We start from the raw sequence: 24,495 nt of genomic DNA on the forward strand, positions 1-24,495 counted from the left end.
CCTCTAGGCTTCATTCTAGTAACAATATTAAAAGGTGTCTTCCCTGTACTCTTATTCACAAAATTATTATATGCAAATTCAACTTGTGCCAATACCATCTCTCAATTACTTGGCTTATTCCCAACTAAACATCTTAGCGAATTACCCAAGCTTTTATTCACAACCTCTGTCTGTCCATCTATATGTGGATTGAATGTATAACTAAACTTCAACTAAATACCCATCTTCTTCCAAAAATAACCAACAAATTTACTATCTCTGTCAGAAATAATACTTCTTGGTAATCTATGCAATCTAAAAATCTCTTTAAAGAAAAGTTCAGCAAGATGCTCAGCATCTAATGTCTTCTTACATGGTATGAAATGAGCCATCTTGGAAAATCTGTCCACTACAACAAATATGGAATCATGCCCCTTTATTGTTTTAGGTAATCCAAGAACAAAATCCATACTGATGTCACTCCAAAGTTTCTCAGGAACAGTAATAGGTGTATACAAACCAATATTTTGACTCACCCCTTTTGCAACTTGACAAACTCCACAACTCTTTACAAATTTTTGAACATCCTTATACATTTGTGGCCAATAATACTTTTCTTTTAGCAAACTCAATGTTTTATCAATTCCAAAATATCTAGCCAATCCACCACTGTGTTTTTCCTTAATCAGATTAAACCTTATAGAACTTCTAGGAATACACAAATGAATACCTTTGAACAACATACCTTCTTGAATGAAATACTTATCATACTTACCTATGTGATCTGTCAGATTTGGTGCTCTGCACTCTCTCCATGCCTTGGAAAAATCAGGATCAGCATCATACAACTCCTTCATTTCATCAAAACCAAGAACTTCAACCTTCATTTCAGTCAACAAGGAACGTCTTCTCAATGCATCAACAACGTTGTTAGTGACTCCACTCTTATGCTTAATAACAAATGTAAAACTCTTCAAGTACTCAACCCACTTCATATGTCTTTGATTCAGTTTACGTTGACTTCCCAAGTATTGTAAATCTTTATGATCAGTATACAACACAAACTCTTTAGGAATCAAATAATGTCTCCACTTCTTCAAAGCTTGAACAATAGCATAAAATTCTTGATCATACACAAAATACTTCATTTTAGCATCATTCAACTTTCCACTAAAGAAAGCAAGAGGTTTATCTTCTTGACTTAATACAAATCCTATTGCATTACCGCTTGCATCACATTCAACTTGAAATACTTTGTTGAAATCAGGTAAAGCCAATATAGGGAATTCAGCAACCTTTTGTTTTAAAGTCTCAAAACTCTTATCAGCTCCACATGTCCACTTGAATTCTTTTTTATCTCCTCTCATTGTCTCAATCATAACATTACAAATAGAACTGAAATTCTTTATAAACTTTTTATAAAAACTAGCCAAACCATGAAATTATCTTACCCCACGCACATTCTCAGGTGTAGGCAATTCCAAAATTGCTTTAACCTTCTCAGGATCCATCTTCAAACCATCAGCTGAAATCAAAAATCCCAAATACACAATCTCCTCTTGGATAAAAGAACACTTTTTTAGATTAAATAGCAACTTTTCCTCTTTCAATCTCTGCAATACTTGTCTAATATGCTCAAGATGTTCTTCCTTAGTCTTACTGAATATCAGAATGTCATCTAAATAAACAATCACAAACTTACCTAAGAATCTTTTCAGAACTTCATTCATCAACCTCACGAAAGTATTAGGTGCATTAGTCAAACCAAAAAGGATAACCAACCATTTATACAAACCATTTTTTGTCTTGAAAGCAGTCTTCCATTCATCACCTTCTTTGATTCTAATCTGATGATAGCCACTTCAAATCAATCTTGGCAAAGTACTTTGCTCCACTCAAACAATCTATTATGTCATCCATCCTCGGTATAGGAAACCTATATTTCATTGTGATCTTGTTAATAGCTCTCAAATCAATACACATTCTCCATTCTCTATTATTTTTAGGTGCTAATACAACAGATACAACACATGGACTCAAACTTTCTCTGATTAATCCCTTTTGTAACAATTCATGCACTTGCCTATTAAGTTCTTCATTCTCTGTAGGTGTCAATCTATATGGTGCTTTATTTGGAAAACTAGCTCTACAAATCAGATCGATACAATGGCTTATACTTCTTACTGGAGATAAACCATCAAGAATATCATCAGCAACAATATCCTTATATTCATTCAGCAATTCTGTAATTTCTTCTGGTACTCTGTCATTACCAACTTCTGATATCAATTGGTCATTACTACCAACACTCGGTCATCTAGAAACATTAGAAAAACAGACTTGATTCTTCTTTACTTCCTTTTCAAATTGCTTTCCATTAACCATACAAACTTTTATTGCAGTACAATTGACTTCATCTGGACTTTCAATCAAAGGCAACAATGTTTGCTTCTTCCCATTTACCCAAAGAGTATATTGATTCAATCTTCCATCATGCACAACATATCTATCAGATTGCCAAGGTCTACATAACAAAATATGAAAACAATCCATAGGCATAATATCACACAAAACTTCATCAAAGTAATGTCCAGTTTTGAACTTCACAAGGCATTGCTCACTTTCCAATATCTTATGCTCATCTTTGATCTATGAAACATGATAAGGTTTGGGATTTTTCAGCCTCTGCAACTACAACTTAGTAACCATCTCTTCTGATGCCAAATTTGTAGAACTTCCACTATCAATGATCACCTTGCAGCATTTTCTAGCCATCTTACATCTGGTCTTGAAGAGACTTCTTCCAAGGACGGATTCCTCATCACTTCCTTTATTACCTAGGGTTCTTCTCACCATCAGATTTTCTCCAACCTCGGGTCCACTTGGTGAACTCTCAATGTCTTCTTGAATCACAAAATTTCTATTAGTCTGCCCACTTTCAGAAGATCTACATTCAAAAGATCTATGCCCTTCTTTTCCACATCTAAAAAAATTACCATGAAAACCACCTCTATGATAAGAATTACTTCTTGGTAAGATCTAGTACCTCCTTGGTACAAACTACCACCTTTCCACTCAGTCTTGTCTTCATCATCATTCTTCCATTTAGATTTGCCTTTATCCTGCATAAAATTGTCAGATTTGCTACCTTCTCCATAAAATCTACCTCTGCCTCTCTAGAATCTACCACCTTTACCTCTTTGTCTCTGTTCATGCTTCTTTGTCAAGTTCTCAACTTTCAAGGCATATTGATATGCTTCTTCCATATTTTCCAACTTCACATAACTTAGTTCATCTTGAATTCTAGATCTCAATCCATTTATGTACCTTGCAATTTTTTCAACATCATCATCCATATGTCCAGATCCGATGTCCAATCTATAGAATTCCTCAGTATACTCTTTCACAGACATGTTTTTTTGTCTCAAATTTTGCATCTTTCTCAACAAGATAACTTGGTAATTAACAGGAAGGAATTTGTTCTTTACCTTGTTCACCATCTTTGGCCAAGTTTTGATCTTCTCCTTTCCTCTCCTTTGTCTATCAGTTTGCAAATGCTCCCACCATAATGAAGCATGACCTTTTAGCCTAGTGACTCCAATTTTCACCTTTTTATTATCAGGAGTGTTTTCATACTCAAAGAACTTCTCCATATCTGAGATCCAATCTAACACAACATTGGTATCCAACTTTCCATCATAAGGAACAACTTCTACAACAGGCTTTGAATTTTCCCTAGACAACACTCTCAACAATCTTTTCTCATCTTGATCTTCTTCAGGTTTTGGATTATGGTTTGGTGTTGCTGCTTCATCATCACTTACATCATTAAGATGTGCTCCTCTCCTCTAGGCTGTCTCCACAGCATCTAATCTGGTTGCAATTTGTCTCAATTGATCCAATATAGCATTATCAACATTTCCTTTGCCACGAACCATCTTTACAAATCAAGTTCTTGCAAGATCATAACCCTTTGCAAGTTATAGGTCAAATCCGCAAATCTGCCACCCTATAACCAAATCCAAATCAGGGTTCTAAGGATGAACCAAAAGCTCTGATACCACCTGATGCAAGAAAAGATAGGGAAAACTAGGGCCAAGGGCACACCCAGCTCTTTGAACCACCCTGCAAGAGTTACCACAATGGAAGCAGCCACAAAGAATAGCAACCAAAAGAGAAAGAAGAGTAAAATAATTTCATTGATTTTTCAAATATTCAACATACATGCCCAGCTGTAAGGCCTTCTAGGTTATGGCCAGATACAAAATATATTCATACACAAAGATCAACAACAAATTCGCACTTTCCAGTTCTGCTTTGCAATCCTTTTCCAAAACTACCTTAAACCCCTCACTTAACTCTTAACTACCTAGCTCCTAGCCTAAACACTCTATTTATACTAGCAAAAATGGCTTACAGAGGCTCACAACAAATATTAAATGAAAACAAACCTAAATTAAATACATAAGTCAGTCTGCATCAGCAAGTAACTGTCCTAAAATTGATGTCCTAGAAAAATCGCGATATCTCCTAGCTCCAATTGATTTAGAGCTCGTGCTTTGAACTGTGGGTAGATATATAGGTCCTCCACAAACCCTTTTGTGTGCAAAGGCTGATTCATCAAGAAAAAGTGTGCATGCACTTTGAAAGTCAGGCACAAAAAACTATCGCGCAAAATTGTCAGAAATCGATGTTCCAAGAGAATTGTCATATCTCCCAACTCATAAGGAGTTAGGACTTGCGCTCTAGAATATAGATAGTAGTCTAGGCCCTCTTGAATCCCTGAAGTGTGCAGCCCTTCACTGATTATGGAAAATTAGTTACACGGTCTACAACAAGCATCCAAAAATCAGAAAATGCATTTTCAGTAGAACCCAGTTTCAGCAGCAAAATAAAACTGGAAATATGTAGGATAGCAGTGCAACCTAAGATGCTCCTACATCACACAACCAGGGTTAGAAGAAATGATTCTCCTGAATCATTGAGATGTCATAACCTGAGCTGAATCCAACTCAGATTGAGAAATCCATGAAGCATCTTCCATAGGTCTATTCTTTCACTTCACTAGATATTCATAATAATTTTTTTCCCTTGTGCTCTTACCAACTCTCTGATCTAATATATGTTCAACTTCTTTAGTCTACTTCTTAGAATAATCCTCTGATGTAGCAACTTCATCATCTGACTTATGATACTTGTATAAATCAGTAACATTGAATATAGGAGATATGTCCATGTTATCAGGTAACTCAACTTCATAAGCATTACCACTGTCAAATTTCTTCAAGATTTTATAAGGTCCAAACTTCTTCATCTTCAACTTACTGTATGTTCCAACTGGAAATCATCCTTTCTTCAGATGAACCATCATCTCATCACCAACTTGAAAATTATAATGTCTCCTAGATTGATCAGCATTCTCCTTATATTTCTTATTACTTTGTTCTAACCTCAACTTTACTTCCTTATGCAAAGATTTCATAAAATCAGCAAATTCTTCTCCTGCAACACTTTTTTTTTCTTCACCAACAATATCTCTCAAATCTGATACTCCTCTAGGCTTCATTCCAGTAATAGTTTCAAAAGGTGTCTTCCCTATACTCCTATTCACAGAATTATTATATGCAAATTCAGCTTGTGCCAATACCATCTCCCAATTATTTGGCTTATTCCCAACTAAACATCTAAGAAAATTACCCAAGCTTCTATTCACAACCTCTGTTTGTCCATCTGTCTGCGGATGGAATGTAGAACTAAACTTTAACTCAGTACCCATCTTCTTCCACAAAGTCTTCCAAAAATAATCAACAAATTTACTCTCTGTCAAAAATAATACTTCTTGGTAATCCATGCAATCTAACAATCTCTTTAAAGAAAAGTTTAACAAAATTCTCAGCATCTGATGTCTTCTTACATGGTATAAAATGAGCCATCTTAGAAAATCTATCCACTACAACAAATATGGAATCATACCCCTTCACTGTCTTAGGTAATCCAAGAACAAAATCCATACTGATGTCACTCCAAGGTTTCTCAGGAACAGTAATAGGTGTATACAAACCAGTATTTTGACTCACCCCTTTTGCAACTTGACAAACTCCACAACTCTTTACAAATTTCTGAACATCCCTATATATTTGTGGCCAATAATACTTCTCTTTCAACAAACTCAATGTCTTATCAATTCCAAAAAGTCCAGCCAATCCACCACTATGTTTTTCCTTAATCAGATTCAACCTCATACAACTTCTAGGAATACACAAATGAATACCTTTGAACAACATACCTTCTTGAATGAAATACTCATCATACTTACTTATGTGATTTGTCAGATTTGGTGCTCTGCACTCTCCACACCTCAGAAAAATCAGGATCAGCATCATACAACTCTTTCATTTCATCAAAACCAAGAATTTCAACCTTCATTTCAGTCAACAAGGAACGTCTTCTACTTAATGCATCAGCAACTCTATTAGTGACTCCAGTCTTATGCTTAATAACAAATGTAAAACTCTTTAAGTACTCAACCCACTTCATATGTCTTTAATTCAATCTATGTTGACTTTCCAAGTATTGTAAAGCTTTATGATCAGTATACAACACAAACTCCTTAGAAATCAAATAATGTCTCCACTTTTTCAAAGCTTGAACAATAGCATAAAATTCTTGATCATAAACAGAATACTTTCTTTTAGCATCATTCAACTTTCCACTAAAGAAAGCAACAAGTTTATCTTCTTGACTTAATACAACTCCTATTGCATTACCACTTGCATCACATTCAACTTGAAATACTTTGTTGAAATCAGGTAAAGCCAATACAGGTAATTCAACAATCTTTTGTTTAAAGTCTCAAAACTATTATCAGCTCCATGTGTCCACTTGAATTCTTTTTTATCTCCTCTCATTGTCTCAGTCATTCCATTACAAATAGAACTAAAATTCTTTATAAATTTTCTATAAAAACTAGCCAAACCATGAAATGATCTTACCTCACCCACATTCTCAAGTGCAAGCCATTCCAAAATTGCTTTAACCTTCTTAGGATCCATCTTCAAACCATCAGCTAGAATCAAAAATTCTAAATACACAATCTCCTCTTGCATAAAAGAACACTTTTTCAAATTAATCGGCAACTTTTCCTCTTTCAACCTCTACAATACTTGTCTAATATGCTCAAATGTTCTTCCTTAGCCTTACTAAATATCAGAATGTTATATAAACAAACAATCACAAACTTACCCAAGAATCTTTTTAGAACTTCATTCATCAACCTCATGAGAGTACTAGGTGCATTAGTCAAACCAAAAGACATAACCAACCATTCATACAAACCATCTTTTCTCTTGAAAGCAGTCTTCCATTCATCACTTTCTTTGATTGTAATCTAATGATAGCCACTTTTCAAATCAATCTTGGTAAAATACTTTGCTCCACTCAAACAGTTCATTATGTCATCCATCCTCAGTATAGAAAACTTATATTTCACTGTGATCTTGTTAATAGCTCTGGAATTAGTACACATTCTCCATTCTCTATTCTTTTTAGGTGCTAATACAGAAGGTATAGCACATGTACTCAAACTTTCTCCGATTAATCCCTTTTGTAGCAATTCATGCACTTGCTTGTTAAGTTCTTCATTCTCTATAGGTGTCAATCTATATAGTGCTTTGTTTGGCAAACTAGTTCAACGAATCAGATCGATACAATGGCTTATACTTCTTACTGGAGGTAAACCATCAGGAATATCATCAACAACAATATCTTTATATTCATTCAACAATTCTATAATTTCTTCTGGTACTCTATCATTACTAGCTTATGATATCAATTGGTCATTACTACCAACACTTGGTCCTCTAGGAACTATAGCAAAATAGACTTGATTCTTCTTTACTTCCTTTTCAAATTGCTTTCCATTAACTATGCATACTTTTATTGCAGTACAACTGACCTCATCTGGACTTTCAATCAAAGGCAGCAATGTTTGCTTCTTCCCATTTACCCAAAGAGTATATTGATTCAATCTTCTATCATGCACAACATATCTATCCTATTGCCAAGGTCTACCCAACAAAATATGACAACAATCCATAGGCATAATATCACACAAAGCTTCATCAAAGTAATGTCCAATTTTGAACTTCACAAGGCATTGCTCACTTAGCAATATCTTATGCTCATCTCCGATCTATGAAAAATGATAAGGTTTGGGATGTTTCAGCCTCTGCAACTGCAACTTAGTAACCAGCTCTTCTGATGCCAAATTTGTAGAACTTTCACTATCAATGACCACCTTACAACATTTTCCAGCCATCTTACATCTGGTCTTGAAAAGACTTCTTCTATGGACGGGTTCCTCATCGCTTCCTTTATTACCTAAGGTTCTCACCATCAGATTTTCTCCAGCCTCGGGTCCACTTGGTGAATTTTCAATGTCTTCTTGAATCACAATATTTCTATTATTTTGCCCACTTTCAAAAGATCTACATTCAAAAGATCTATGCCCTTCTTTTCCACATCTAAAACAATTACCACAAAAACCACCTCTATGATAAGAATTACCTCTTCCTCGGTAAGATCCAATACCTCCTCAGTATGAACTACCACCTTTCCACTCAATCTTGTCTTTGCCATCATTCCTTCATTCAGATTTACCTTTATCCTACATAAAATTGTCAGATCTGCTACCTTCTTTATAAGATCTACCTCTGCCTCTCTATAATCTATCACCTCTACCTCTTTGTCTCTGTTCATGCTTCTTTGTCAAGATATCCTCAGCTTTCAAGGCATATTGATATGCTTCTTCCACACTTTCCAACTTCACAAAACTATTTCATCTTGAATTTCAGATCTCAATCTATTTATGTACCTTGCAATTTTCTCAACATCATCATCCACATGTCCAGATCTGATGTCCAATCTATAGAATTCCTCAATATACTCTTTCACAGTCATGTCTTTTTGTCTCAAATTTTGCATCTTTCTCAACAAGATAACTTGGTAATCGGCAAGAAGGAATTTGTTCTTTACCTTGTTCACCATCTTTGGCCAAGATTTGATCTTCTCCTTTCCTCTCCTTTGTATATCAGTTTGCAAATGCTCCCACCATAATGAAGCGTGGCCTTTCAGCCTAGTGACTCCAATCTGAGGAAACAATAGCTAAAAGGCTTGTCATTAGAGATGGAGCTTCTTGTCATTAGAGATGGAAATTTTTTGAGACCAAAGCTAGAAGACTAACAAAAATGAACAGACATAATAGGGGTCATGCTGAAAAATGCTCTGAATATGACTAACTTCAATGAAAAGAAAAAGAAAAAAACCTTTGCTGAGGTTTAGGATTTCATCAAAACAAACCCTATGAGTAGCCCTTGACTTGGCATCCCAATTTCATAGCATGCTTTCCAAGGGAACAATCCCAACAAAAAATCTTATAAGAGTGAACTTCTCTAATCATTAACATGCAGAATCAAATTCTAGAATGGGTAAAACTACACCAAAAGGGTATGCAATGCCATACCTTGCGAAACAATTTTGATGTGAATTTCTATAGGTACTTGTTTGAAGGAGCAACTATCACCAACACCAATATAGCGACTATTAGGTCGAAGTTGGTCGAGGCCATTTTAAAAGTAAAGCTTCCACAATTAATTTGATATGATGCAAGGGAGGATGAAAGTGACAAACCAAAGTACGCAGAATAAGAAAAACCCTAGCAAAGCTAGTTTCCACTCATCTAACTCAAGTAATTACTGTAAGAATTTTCCTTAGGGAAAAATGACACCAAGATCAAGAAGCTCAAGCACTAGCACAATATGGATCAATAATGGATGATCATAATAACAATAATGAGAATAAATATCAGATAAATACACACTAGAAGTGCCTGTATATAAAGGCATCTAGAATGACTAGGAGTCAACAAAGAGATAAACATCACAACTAAGCAGATGTCCACCAAGAGTGGATTATCCTCCATTGAGCATAGGAGTTTGTGTGATGATGAGAGAATAAGTTTACATAGGTGTATCTCGTAAAGAGATGTTGTAGACAACATGTGCTTAAATAAGTTGCTAACTCCTATGTTGTCAACAAGACAACTTATATGACTACACATACTCCTAGGTGTCTACATGAAAACTAGCATGCTAATGCATTAACCTAAGTAAACTTAGGTAAAGTGTAAATAGTAACTAATTATTTACACTAACACCCCCCTTAAGTGCAACTTAGGGGAATGCATTTAAGTTCACAAAAACTAGAAAAATGCATGATGGGTCTCGACTACTAGGCCATATTAGGTACCCATGTACAAATGCAATGCTCTACATATAATACAATTCAATCTCTTTGAAAACGGAGAAAGAGGGAAAACCACATGGGAAAAATCCTCCCCCAAAAAGAGAGATAAGTACAATAAGGAAGAGAAGAGTCATGTGACCCCCTGGTGAAAAATCTCGCACCCCACAGAGATCGCGCAAATGAAGATACTTGACCTCAATGAAGGGCTTGGTGAAGATATCTGCAATCTACTTTTCTGTAGGACAATATTGCAATGCAATGACCTGCTCATGAATCAACTCTTTGATGTAGTGCATATGAACCTCGATGTGTTTGGTGCATTGATGTTGCAATGGATGTTTTGAGATTTCAATGGCACTCTAATTATCACAATGTATGATTGTGGGTCTAGGTATGTCAAAACCAAACTCCTTCAGATTATGTTGTAACCAAATAGCTTCTGTAGCCGCAATGGCATCTCCTCGATACTCAGACTCAGTAGATGAAAGAGCAATAGTGTTCTGCTTTTTACTCTGCCAACAAATGGGGCCGAAACCAAGATGAAACATGTATCCTCAAGTGCTTTTGCGAAAATCAAGATCCCCTACATAGTCTAAGTCTGTATAACCCACTAGTTGTAGCCCAGTACCAGCTGGACAACATATCCCATATGTATGTGTACCTTGGATATAATGTAAGATGTGTTCGGTTGCCTTCCAGTGGAGTTCATGTGGCTCTTGCATGAAGCGAAAAATCATACCAACTACAAAGGATATGTCAAAGTGTGTATGTGTCAAGTAGATAAGACTTCCAACCAACTGTCTATACAAAGTAGCATCAACAAGTGGAGTGGAACACTTTGCTTCTAACCTAACACTTGAAAGAAATGGAGTAGATGCAGCCTTGCAGTCACTCATGTGAAATTGAGCAAGTAGATCAAGAGCATACTTGGGTTGTGATAATGTGATCCTTGATAAAGATTGTTGTATCCCAATACCAAGGAAATAATGAAGTAGACCCAAGTCTATCATGGAAAAATTGTCTTGCAAAGTAGACTTGACGCTATCAATGATAGATGTTGTACTCCCTGTACTGATCAAGTCATCAACATAAAGCACAAGTAGCAAGTGAGAATCATCCCACTAAAGAATGTAGACATTCGAATCTGAATGACATCTGGTGAACCCTGCTGAGAGAAGGAAAGAATCCATCTTGGCATACCAAGCTCTTGGAGCTTGTTTTAGTGCATAGACTTTTTCAACTTGCAAACCAAAGTAGAATCATGAATGAAACCCTGTGGCTGCTCCATATAAATCTCCTCATAAAGATCACCATTCAAGAATGCACTCTTCACATCCATCTGATGAACAACCCATCTCTGAGCTGCAACTATAGCTAGTGTCAAACGAATGGAGTTCATTTTTGCAATTGGGGCAAAGATCTTAGTGTAATCAATACCAGGTACCTGAGAGAAACTTTTTGCAACAAGTCTTTCCTTATACTTATCAACACTTCCATCCGCTGCAAACTTGGTTCAATAGATCCACTTACACCGAACCAATTTTCTTCCCTTAAGAAGAGAGACTAAGTCCCATGTATTGTTTCTCATAAGAGAATTGTATTCTTCCTCCATTGCTTTATCCCATTCTAGAATTCTTGAAGCTTCTTTGAATGATTGAGGATCGGAAACAACTGCAATATAAGCATGAGGGAGTGAGTTATGTTGTGATCTTGTCCTCCTAGTATCTAAAGGATTCCTTGCCAATGGTCCTGCCGCATCTAATGTCTGTTGAGCCCATTTAGGTCTAGTGGAAGAAGATGTAGAAGTAGAAGGGATTTCCTCAACCTCATCTGTCTATTGCCTCTGTTTGGGTTGTGGACGAACATCTTCCAAGTCACTGTCATCATTGTCACTTTCTTCAATGAAGGAGGAAGACGGAGGAGTTGAAGAAGTAAAGCTTGGACAACATTCTTCAAAGTGTACACTCCTCTCATAGAAAACGTCATGTGTCTCTGGATCCATCGATTTTGTAGGCTTTATGAGAGTCCGCATAACCAACAAAGATGCAAGGTTTACTTTGAGGTTCCAATGCCTTGCGTTTTTTGTGGAGGTATTCGTGCCCATGTTGGACAATCAGAGACTCTAAAGTGCTTTATAGTAGGTTTCCTTCCATTCCAAGCTTCAAAGGAGTTACACCATCCAAAGCTTTATGAGGACTCCTATTCTGGACGTAGTTTGCACAATGCATTGCTTTAGCCCAAAAACTTGATCAAGAGCCTTATGAAGTAGCATGCAACTGGTCATCTCCTTGAGGGTTCTGTTCTTCCTTTCGGCAACACCATTCTACTGTGGAGTGTATGGTACTGAATGTTAAAGGTCAATTCCCTCCTGAGTTCAAAAATCTATAAGTCTTGAGTTCACATACTACCTTCCATTATTTGTTCGAAGAACTTTGATGGCTTTCTCTAATTGCTTTTCTACTTGAGCCTTGAAGCTGAGAAATTGTTCAAACACTTCACTCTTATGAGCCATGAAGAATACCCAAGTATAGCAAGAATCGTCATCAATGAAGGTGAGTGCATAGCAAGACTTTCCAAATGATGGCACTAGAAATGGGCCCACCACATCACTATGAACTAGTTCAAGAACACTTTGTGCTCTCCAAGACTTCCCCTTGTCAAACGTTTTTTTTGGATGCTTCCCAAGTGTGCAACCTGAACAAACACCATCTAAAAACTGGACTTGAGGTTGACCATGAACCATGTTCTTGCTACTAAGCTGTTGAAGATACCTGCAGTTGAGATGTCCAAACCTCTCATGCCACAGTTTGCTTTCTGTATTTGAATGCATTAACAAGGCTTGTGCATTAGATTTAGGCACAAAGGAAGAGAAAGTGTAAAGCCTTGAATCATGATCAGCTTCGCCTATTGTAACCATAGAATCATTTGTGATTCTTTTCACAACAACTGAATTTGGAAGAAATTCAACCTTGTTTCCACCTCCGTAGTGAGTGATTTGGTAAACTGAAAGAAGGTTGGAGGTGAGATTAGGAACATAAAGAACATCCTTGAACGGTCCACTTTCCATCTCAACTTCACCTTTTCCTTCAACTTCCACTTTAGTATCATCACCTACAAAGATGTGAGGTACCTTTGAAGGTGTTATTGAAAAAAATCTCTCTTTGAAGCACCCATGTGGTGTGTGGCACCTGAGTCAATAATCCATTCCCCCTGACTGACATTGTTTGTGAGTAAAGCTTGCCCTTTACTCTTAGAATCTGAAGATGAAGACCCTTTTTCCTTATAAGCATTAGGCGATGGAACATTGTACTTCTTCATGATGGTTTTCAATTCATCAATCTACTTGTGATAACACTAATGTTCATTATGACAAATTCTTTTACAATAGGCACACTTCTTCTTTTCCTGATTATTGTCCCCCGTTTTGTTTGTATTAGGAGAAGACTTGCCTTGTTGATTTGATTTAGGTGTATCTCCTTGTTTGTTATCTTTCCACTTCTTCTCTTTGCCCTTGCCTTTGTTTGAACTTTCACCAGTTGAATTTTTAGAACTCTCATTGTTAGCCACCAATGCCTTAGACTTTGAAGACTTGAGAATCCCCATTGTTATCAACTTAGCTTGTTCATCCTCTAACAACTGGGTATATTCATCAAAAGTGATTTTCTGATAAGAAGCCCCTAAGGTAGCCTTTGTGGTGTTGAAAGAAGAGACAAATGTGGAGTATTATGGTGGCAGCTTATTCTGAATTAGATAAATCAACCCGTCATCCTTAATGGGACTACCACAATCATTAAGTTTTGTTCTCAACTCATTCACCTTAATGATAAAATCCTGGATGGAATCAAAGTTCTTAGGATCTAGGGAGATAAGTTCATCTTTAATCTTGTAGACATCCTCCTCAGTCACTTTCCCATATAGCTTTTTAAGGGTGTCCCAAGTTTCCTTGGATGTATCATATTTTATGAGCTGATAAAGGATCTTGTCATCAACCCCTAACCTAATGATTCCTAGGGCTTTTCTATCTGCCAATTCCCAAGGATGGATATCACTTTGAGTTACTTGATCACCTATGGGTTTAGGAAAAGATCCATCTGCATATTGAGAAACTTCGTCATTCATTAAATCGCACCATTTTTTAACTGACAATGTGGCATAATTATGTGATGTTAATTTTGGAGCCTTAATGTTTCCCATAATGCAAGGAAAGAAACATAAGCAAGAAGAAAGGAACACAACACCAAGAGACATCCCCCCCTTTTTACTCAACCAAACCCCCCTCCCCCCCCCCAAATGAATGCTTTGGGTACTTTATACTTAGTGCGTTTACAATAGCCACTTGCCAATTTAGGGCATAAGTGGATTTTCGATTTTGTTGTTTACAACCTCCTCTTGGAGTTCAAATCTGGTACTTAGCAATGTTGCTCAGATATACAACAATTTTGAGGTTTGATCAAAGTAAGACAATGCAAAAGAGGACCTATTTCTAAAAGTGGTATTTCCGTCCACACAAGCTTATAATCTGATTGCAGATCTGAAAAGTAGACGAAAAATTATCACTTTCAAAAAAATAGAACTCGAATATGTGTCTAGATGAGATCGTATGGAGCATTTGAAGTTGCAAAATGCAGGATTGGACAGGTACAGTCACCAAAAAATGATTTTTCTGACAAATCCATGCACCAAAACTAGAAAATAATAGCACCACTAAAAAGTTCAAGAAATTCTAGCCCAAATAAAAAAATAATTGCACCTGATTTGGAGTTCGGATGACTGAGATATGGCCTCCTAAAGTTGGACTGTCAAATCAAAACTGCATATAGTGAGGGGTTTGCTTTGATAACGTCAAGAAAATGTTGTGTTAAATTTGACGCCCAAACAGTTGTCTTGGCAATACAATTTGGTTTGCTTGTGACAGTCAAATGACCGTCAAATTTAGGCTCGCCAATTGATGACGTCAGCAAAATGAAAAGACCAATCGGCAGGCTGACTGTGTAGCCTGTACAGTATGGATGTCAATGTGGCAGATGACGTGTCTGATATCGTGGTAGTTGACGTGGCAGTCTATGTTAGGGGGCGCTGACATAGCACTACCACGTTGGATGCTGATGTGGTCGAGTGGTACTACCGCGTCGGCGACTGTGAACATCGAAGGAGGATGTCGCGTGGTAGACTACATGGCAGCCGAAAGTTCACGTTGGCAACGACAGTGGGGCACTTGGTGGTGTCAGGAGAGACTGGCCATCGATGTAGAGGAGTCGGCGAGAGTGGCGGAGTGGCCGACGGTGCGGAGGAGGGGCCAGCGCCGCTAAGCGTTGGTGGAGATCACCGATGGTGCAGAGGTGTGGCTGGTGTGGGATATTAATCCCACATTCATTGTAGGTGTGGGGGCAAGGGTAAATAAAAATGGGAGTCGACAGGACTTGAATCGGCTAAGAAGCCGCTAGTTGTTGTAGATGTCCATTGCGGTGTGGAAGCCGGTTGCGGTTTGGAATATGCCGGCCACAAGTTGCTGGGGTTTGACCGCCCGGTTTACTTGCAAAAAAAATGCTCTCCTACTAGCCTAAAAGGCCAAATTTTTCGTAGAATTTCGGAAATAAAATGCAAATCCGAAAAGAACAAATGTGGAGACACGAAAAAAATATTCAGATCTGAAAAATTAATTGCACAAAGCTAAAGAGATCATACCAATTTCACAAATCGGGCCTTTAGGTTCCAGTTTGCACAAAAAAATTTTGCCTCGGATTTGACTATAGCATTGGGTAGGCAAATTTATTGTCAAAATTCTCTAAATCAATGCTCCGGACACAATGGTGAGGTCCGCATTGGCTCTAGATGGTCACAATAAGTGCAGATACTCTGAATTTGAATCGTGACCCTCCAAGAGGTGAAGCAAAAATGGTCTCCAATGGCTATGTGAAGAGATCTCCTATCGCTCTGATACCATGTAAGAATTTTTCTTAGGGCAAAATGACACCAAGATCAAGAAGCTCAAGCACTAGCACAATATGGATCAATAATGGATGATCATAATAACAATAATGAGAATGAACATCAAATAAATACACACTAGAAGTGCCTATATATAAAAGCATCTAGAATGACTAGGAGTCAACAAAGAGAAAAATCACAACTAAGCACATGTCCACCAAGAGTGGATTCCTAAAGAGATGTTGTAGACACCATGTGCTTAAATAAGTTGCTAACTCCTATGTTGTCAACAAGACAACTCATATGACTACGCATACTCCTAGGTGTCTACATGACAACTAACATGCTAATGCATTAACCTAAGTAAACTTAAGTAAAGTGTAAATAGTAATTAATTATTTACACTAACAATTACATTTGAATCTAAATACACTTCTTGGCAATTTTTTCACGTAGTGCTCTTAAGAGACTTAGTAACTTAATTTAAGTTACCAAAAAAGTATGTAATCTTATAAAGACAACTTATAATTCATTATTATCAAAATATGAAGTAGTCAAAAGTAATATAAGGTGTTTTTAAACAGGGCTTAAAATGATATCAAGAGTGACACTAGAACAAGGGATCAAATTGAAACATTAAAGTAAAAAAACAAGAAATTCAAGAGACTCCTTCAGGGGGCTAAAAATAGAAAACAAGTGATAATAAAAGGAGTTGAGCATGAGGAAGATCATATACTCTTTATTAGCCAAAAACGTTTTTTGAAAATTGAGCATCAATATTCAATTTTTGGCTTAACTTCATTTTTTGGCTTAACTTTCTTGGTTTTGAAATCAAAGGATGAAAACCCTCTTAGTTACTCAATTGGATCTGGGCCAAAAAACTGATATCCATCAAAGGTGATACCTTTAAGGGATTGCATCGTGCAAAAAGATTATTTTAGATTCATGTTAAAGATTTCAGAAATTATGATCAAGAATGAAGAACTTTCAAAATACAATTGATTCAGATTCAGTTATTTTCAGTTGACAATGAGTTCATTTTACATGCAGAATCATTGTTTGATCTTAGAATATTTTATTTGTGAAAGTGATATTTATTTGGCTGGAGTTCAGAAATCAACTATTTATTATACAAGGCTATAGTGAACAAGTCAAATTTATTATTGGCTGACTCCCAAATAGATGCTAATTTGGCAGACCAAAGGGAGTCACCATACATAATTCTCAAAAGTACCATACGAAAAGGAGACAATTTCTTTGGCCACACTTTTTTCTTGTAGCAAAGAAAGGCAACCATCAGCTCATGCAACCTGCGATCTTTCAGGAAGCTGTGAATAAAAGACTTTAATTTGTCAAATCTTCTGTGACCTTTGTCGTGGGATTAGTGTTCCCATTTAAAGAACAATTTTTGAGATCCACTAGTTGTAGCCCATAGTGTGGTCACAGTATTTTTGAGTGTTGTAGGGGATTGTTGGAGCATGGCATTCTAGTGGAGTACAGAAGTATAGTGCTAGGTGTTGGATGCTGCCATCCAAGACGGGAACAGAATTCTAACATAAGAATTCTTGTCTCTTCTACTAAGTTAAAATTATTAAATATTATGCACTGGTCTGCCGTGCTACCATACTCCCTTCTGTAAGGAAATTAGTAATCAATCTTTAATATTGTTGTTTAGGACTGTTGGAAGTATGCAGGGAGAACTGAATGTTACTGCAATGAAGTTTATTCAATCCAAATATTATTGCATAGATATCACATTGGGAATAGTAGGGAATTTTAATGTATTTGGTTTTACAGCCATAGCTAATTTGAAGAAACATATTATTTGTGTTGTGCCTATTGTCAAAAACAATCACAGGTTTTTTTACCAGGTATAGCTTGCACTCACTTTGCAGCACTAGTTCATGCTTCATATGTACCATGATATATATATCAGCTCCTATGCTAATATTTTGGGCAGCTGTTTGAGGGTTTGTCAATGGGCTTTATTCAGAGATTTGGCATCATATATCAGCTCCTATTCTAGATGTTTTATATTTTATGTGGTTTACTACAACTATCTGTCAAAAAATATTATTGTTGGGCAACTGCTTGTTATAATTCTCAAAATTAAAATAGAAAAGTACATAATGCTTTATCATTCATATTGTAAATATCTGTGTGACTTACCAGCAAAGTATACTATAATGTAAGTCTAGATAGCAATGCCACTTAATTATTTGAATGTCCATTCTGCTTACATTGTAGAACTGTGTGGTTTACCACCAATTAGTTAGTGTTTGAATTACTATATACTCTCACCTTGTCCATATCAGGATTTAGGTGATCAAAAACCATAAAAATTTAAGCATTTCATCCAATATTTGCTACAAAGCCAGGTTCGCACCCTGCAGCCCAGATTTGGGCCCAGGTTCGCGCAGGTCTGGATTTGCGTCTGGGTTTGCTGCGGGTCCGGGTAGGGTCTGGATTTCAAACTGTGGGCCCGTCCGGGTCCTTGCTAGCATGAATCAGGGCGAACCCAGGTGGACCCATAGCAATAGGGTCCAAAAAATGAAATAAAACAACTGAAAATAATGTTTTTTTTAAAAAAATTCTTTTTTATGTAACCTTGAAAGGAGCCTAATAAAAAACATTTCACTCATCTAATCTCTCATTTGCTCTCTCATTTTGGTGTGCCCATTTTGCAAGTTTTGAGAGAAGGTTGTAGAGATTGTTTGTTCCAGTGATGAGGATCTAGATATAGTTGTAGCTGAGGATGAAACCATTGATCCCTCATTGTTTGATGACCCATTTGAACCTTGAAGGGTATTTGATACTATGATCATTGATAAACTATTAAACACTTGCCATTTATCATTATGTTTCAAACTTTATTATTTGATGAACTACGCTATGTTTTGAAATTTCATTTTGCAATTTAGTAATTCAATGTATGATTTTCTTTACAATCATGAACATAGATTAATGAGTAGGTATTTAATGTATATTTTTGACATTTGGCATTGATCAATGATCAAGCAACATATATTCATACTATGAAATGACTAAATTTTGCAATTAAACACGTTTCTCTTATTTTTTGCACATATATATATATAGACTCATGAACCCATCCATGAACCCAAATGAGAAAAAAAAAAATTGCCCAATCCCACAAACCCCGAATCTATCCCCGAACCCGAATCAGTAACTTAGAATATTTGTAAAATTTAGAAAGTATTGGTTTTACCACCAATTAGTTAGTATTCAAATTACTGTATACTCTCACCTTGTCCATATCAGGATTTAGGTGATAAAACACCATGAAAATTTATGCATTTCATTCAATATTTGTAAAATAATCAAAAGTATTGGTTAAATACTTTACATGGTGCCCAATATTTAAAAAGACTAAAGATTTTCTATCTATAGTCACCTCATTCCCTTTTGAAACCATGACAACTATATGGTCTAGAGTCTTTTGGCACCTCAAATTATGTTTTTCTTTCCTTCAAATATTGTATTCTCAGTACTACCATTGTCAATTATAGTTTATAACACTTAACTTTCAACTTGCATAGTGTATCGAAAAAAATTCTTCCTCCACATGAAATTTTTATTGCAAAGGAGATGTTTATTGGAATGTGTATAATTCATTTGAGTAGAAATTCCACAAAGATGAGTGATATGCTTCATGTTCTTGTAAATTTGTTTTTGATTAAGAAAAGCAGCAAGAGGGTGCTGGCCCGTGGTACAAACAACTCACACTAGATACTGCTAAACAGAATTAACAGCGCCTAATGCCAAATCCAAGATCACCAAGGATCTACAATATAGACTTACCTCTATCAAAGACAAAGGTCTGAGAATGACACACCTTGGGACAAGCCCCCATACAAGCTGTGAAACATAACCAAAAACAAGAACGAAGGACTTGGATGAGCCCTTTAAAACTTCCAGCGTACATCCAATCACAAGAAGACAAGAACCAAGAAGAATGGGGTCCTTTCATCACCATAAAAATTGAACAACTAAACAAGGCAGCAACCTGCCTATCCTTTCTTTCTCTGTTAGAATTAGAGATCCATAACCATCTTGACCCCTTTCTCAGGCCAGCACTTTCAAAGATCTTCCACCACACAGCAGTCTCCTTTCCCACCTCAATAGTGAAAGGGTCCCCCACAGCAGAAACAAGGGGAGAGAAGATCAAAACATCGAGGTTGGGAAGGTGGAGCCACCAACCCCCCAACCAATCACAAGCAGCAGCCCTGAAAATGTCCCCCTCCATAGGAGTCTCCAACAACTCACACCAAATCTCCACCTCAATAGGAGAGAGATTCACCTCCATAGAAGCCATGCAAGAAGGAGCAGCGACAAAAATCCAAGTCCACCACCTCTGTAACAGCATTTTACTCATAATGAGAGGACAATGAAGAGCCCTCCCAACAAGGAACCAAACATCAAGGTTAGGAAGATGGAACCACCAACCCCCCAACCTATCAAAAGCAGCAGCCTTGAGAATGTCCCCCTCAATAGGAGTCTCCTCCACAACCAGCAACTCACACCAGATCTCCACCTCAATAGGAGATAGCTTCACCTCCATAAAAGCCATGCGAGAAGGAGCGGAGACAAACATCCAAGCCCACCACCTTTGTAACAGCATTTTACTCATAATGAGAAGACAATTTAGAGCCTTCCCAACAAAGGACCAACCACCCACTAGTGGGGGAACCCAAGCTTGATCAACCAGCATAAAGGCACAAGAACCTAATGCTTGAAACCAGTAGTGCCCAAGAGCCTCGACAACCCAAGATTGCCCCAAAGGTAGCAACCCATCATACCATCCAGTATAGGGAGGGGGTGAGGAACCATCCCAACCCAGTCTTTACCAGCATAAAAGCGAGGAGTACCATGCAGATAGCTAAACTCCCCACTAGAGCTTGGGAAAACATAGGATCCAAAAGACTTGATCCAAAAAATGTCGTTCCAAGGTAAGATGAACCAGGGAGAATGAGAGCCTTGGAACAAGCTTTGAAATCCAATACCCCCACCCTTGCCCATGCTACCATCACAACCAGCTACGGATCTGGGGGAAAACCTCTCTCCCCATAGCCATAGAAGGGCGGAACCAACCTTCACAAAAATCAGACAACAGCCCTCAAAAGAAAGCTGCCCCCAACAAAGAGCGACACCCTGGAGGAACCCGTCAACACTATCACCAGCAAGAATGGTACCGAAGACCAGACCCCAATCTCTGCACATCCTTCTCAAACAAGGAAGGCCACAGCCAACATGAGTTCCAGCCCAATGGAAAAAAACTCCCAGCTGAACTGCACCACACAAGATCAAGATGATGTGTCTGAAAAACCCTTGCCTTCAGACCAACAAATAGAGAGCACTGGGACAACAAGACAGCCGGATCCAACAAGGAAATGTCCACCAAACGCTCACAAAAACAAACTCCCTCACCGCCAAGCGCATCATCATCCTCATCGTCATCGTTATCTTCCCCCTCACCAGTCTTAGACACCCCTGCAACACTCCCGCATCTACAAGAAACCCTCAGTTTGAAATCTCCAGACCTGCTCCCTTTCCCGCTCATTGCTAGCTTCTTGTTGTAAATTTGTTGATGCTATGGCATTGTTGGTTTATTTCAGATTTTGTACAAATTGTCGGTGATAGATTTAAACATGGCTTGGTCCTAAAAATTGCAGATTTTTAGAATGAAATATTGAAATTGCAGAATCTAGTGGTCGTGATTGGTGTGAGCACTAACAAAATGACTAATGATGATCATTTATAATTTTATCATCTTTGAATGGAATGACCACTAGAAGAGTGACAATGTGATTGCATCAGTGATTGAAGAATGCACATTCACAATTCTTGAGAAGGGGCTAAAGAGAGGTCCCAAGTCAAGATAGTGCTGCAGCATATGTTTTGAAGATATTCTTCAAATTTTTCATTATGGTGGAGAAATAATAAAATAATGAAGAATTTTTGAAGAATAAAGAATAATGAACATTAATTGATATAAGTGGTTGTTTGCTTATAGATAGTTATAGATTGCAATTATATCATTAAATATATGTATACTAATACAATAATGTAATACGATAATGTAAAAATATTAATGCAATAAAATAATTTGAAGTTTAGTATAAAAAATTTACTAAACTTAAAATTATTTTTATATATTCATTTTTTCTATGCATTCTCATAATGCATCATTGTATATATTAATCCACAACTGCCAACAAATAACTAATAATATCAATTAATGTTCATTATCCTTCAAAGCCATCATCTACATTTTAACATGTCGTCCACCAAACCAGTACTCCAAGGCATTATTCTTATTAGCTGAAAGTATTTATAGCAAGCTAACATATATTTGTGTGCTTAAACGAATCAATAATAAAGAATGTGGTCACCACTCTGAAAATCTACAGCAAGTCTTTTGGTTAAGGACGCAAATGTGATAAATGAATACTGCTTTTTACAAGTTCACATTTTCCTAGAGATAGAACAAGATTCTGAGATAACTTGAATCTGTTGATAACAGACCAATTTGCAGAACAGTAACAGATGCAGTTTACCTGTTAGATGTGATTGTTGGGTATGACATTTATGATCACAAAGCTACAAAAAGTGCAGCTCAGTTCATTCCAAAAGGTGGATATAAGAAATTCCTCAAGACAGATGGGCTGCAGGGAAAGAGGCTGGGTATTGTTCGAAACCCAGATTTACCACCTGGATCTGCTGAAGCAGTATCCTTTGAGAAGCATCTGGCAATTATGAGGTAATCCTAATGTTTATAGGGGCAAGCAAATGTGTCATTGTTTGAGAGAAGCTCTCCCTTCACCAATAATCCTCTTATAAAGCTACATTAACAACAGGATGTGGTCCCACAGATTAGAACAAGTTATGAAGCAATATAAGGAAAAAATTGATATTCTACTTTAGAGAAAACTATATGACACCTCTTTATGTCTGCTTTTCAGGGAAAAAGGAGCAATTTTAGTGGAAAATCACATGTTCAGTAATTTTCTGAATTTAAGCATCGATAATGAGCAAATTGTGCTAAAGTACGAATTCAAACATGATGTTAACATCTACCTTTCACAGCTTCTGCAATCTCCCGTTCGCACATTAGCTGACATCATCTCCTTCAATACACAACATGCTATGGAGGTAGAATAGCTCTCTCACTACGTTTTCCGCGTGGTTTGTTTTGTATCCTAAACTGTTTATAACATTAAATCTACTTTTTCTATCAGGAAAAACTCTTTGAGTATGGACAAGGGAAATTTCTTCAGTCCCAGAACACATCTGGTTTAAAAGCACAAGAATATAAAAAATCCCTAAAAACAGATCGCATGCTAACAAAAACTGGAATTCATAGGGTTTTAAAAAGCTACAATCTTCATGCCCTGGTGACCATAGATATTCAGATTAAAAGCGTTCTAGCCATTGCAGGATATCCTGGTATCAGTGTGCCTGCGGGCTACAATACAAGCGGGGTTCCCTATGGCATATTTTTTGGAGGAGGACGAGGCTCAGAGCCCACTCTCATTGAGATTGCCTATTCTTTCGAACAAGCAACGAAAGTAAGGAAGGTGCCCTCGTTGAGCAGATTAAGAAAATTATAAGTACTTTTCTTCAGAAGATATGGCAAAATCCTTCTATCCACAGCGCACAGGTGTCCTAACTTCTCTGCCTTGTTAAAATTACAATTCCTAATGGCTGCTTAAAATAGAACATATATGTTGTCAGTCTTCACTGAGTAGGCTAGTAAAGGTTGGCAGAAACTCAATTGTAACGCCTAGATTTAGTTTGTATTTTATAATATTACTAACTCATATTTCAGGCTCTACGTATAATTGTAATCCATCTTAGAACCAGTTAAGGATCGATATGTCATATCTGGGAATTTTCTTTAAGTGCAGACTAATAAAATTTGAAGTAGGTAAAAGCGTTATCTGTTCGTCTGATGCATTATGCTTGCTTTCCAAACTGATCAGCAAAGTTGAACTTACCCAACTTAATGATGTGCTGTACAGATGATCAATCGATGAGATGTAGGACTGTATAATGCGTTAACATGGTATGCGGGTCGCATTCACTCGCCAAATTCAAATAAACAAAACCTTTTACTGACAAAATTAAAAACCGTTAGAGAGTGCAGGTTTAACAATGAAAAATACAAAAAAGGAGAAAGATGGGCAGAGTAAGTTATTTCCATTATACAACGTTTTGCTGTGGTTAAATTTTAGAAGAGAAATTTGGGAAAAAAATCATCAATTT

At 37.0% G+C, this 24,495-nt stretch overlaps 1 protein-coding gene across 1 annotated transcript in view; it reads left to right on the top strand.

The window, feature by feature from the left end:
• The window catches only part of LOC149564624 (putative amidase At4g34880), a 42,388-nt gene extending 18,257 nt beyond the window's left edge, over window positions 1–24,131 (top strand). The window contains exons 3-5 of the mRNA XM_089818170.1: window positions 22,754–22,990; window positions 23,193–23,382; window positions 23,469–24,131. Coding sequence (XP_089674296.1) covers window positions 22,754–22,990; window positions 23,193–23,382; window positions 23,469–23,840 — 799 coding nt within the window. The 3' untranslated portion in view covers window positions 23,841–24,131. The remainder of the gene's footprint in view (window positions 1–22,753; window positions 22,991–23,192; window positions 23,383–23,468) is intronic.
• The last annotated feature ends 364 nt before the right edge of the window (window positions 24,132–24,495 follow it).

The sequence above is a fragment of the Cupressus sempervirens genome, chromosome 3 (genome assembly GCF_028749045.1).
Source record: "Cupressus sempervirens isolate cs-2001-9-10 chromosome 3, ASM2874904v1, whole genome shotgun sequence".
Taxonomy (NCBI): domain Eukaryota; kingdom Viridiplantae; phylum Streptophyta; class Pinopsida; order Cupressales; family Cupressaceae; genus Cupressus; species Cupressus sempervirens.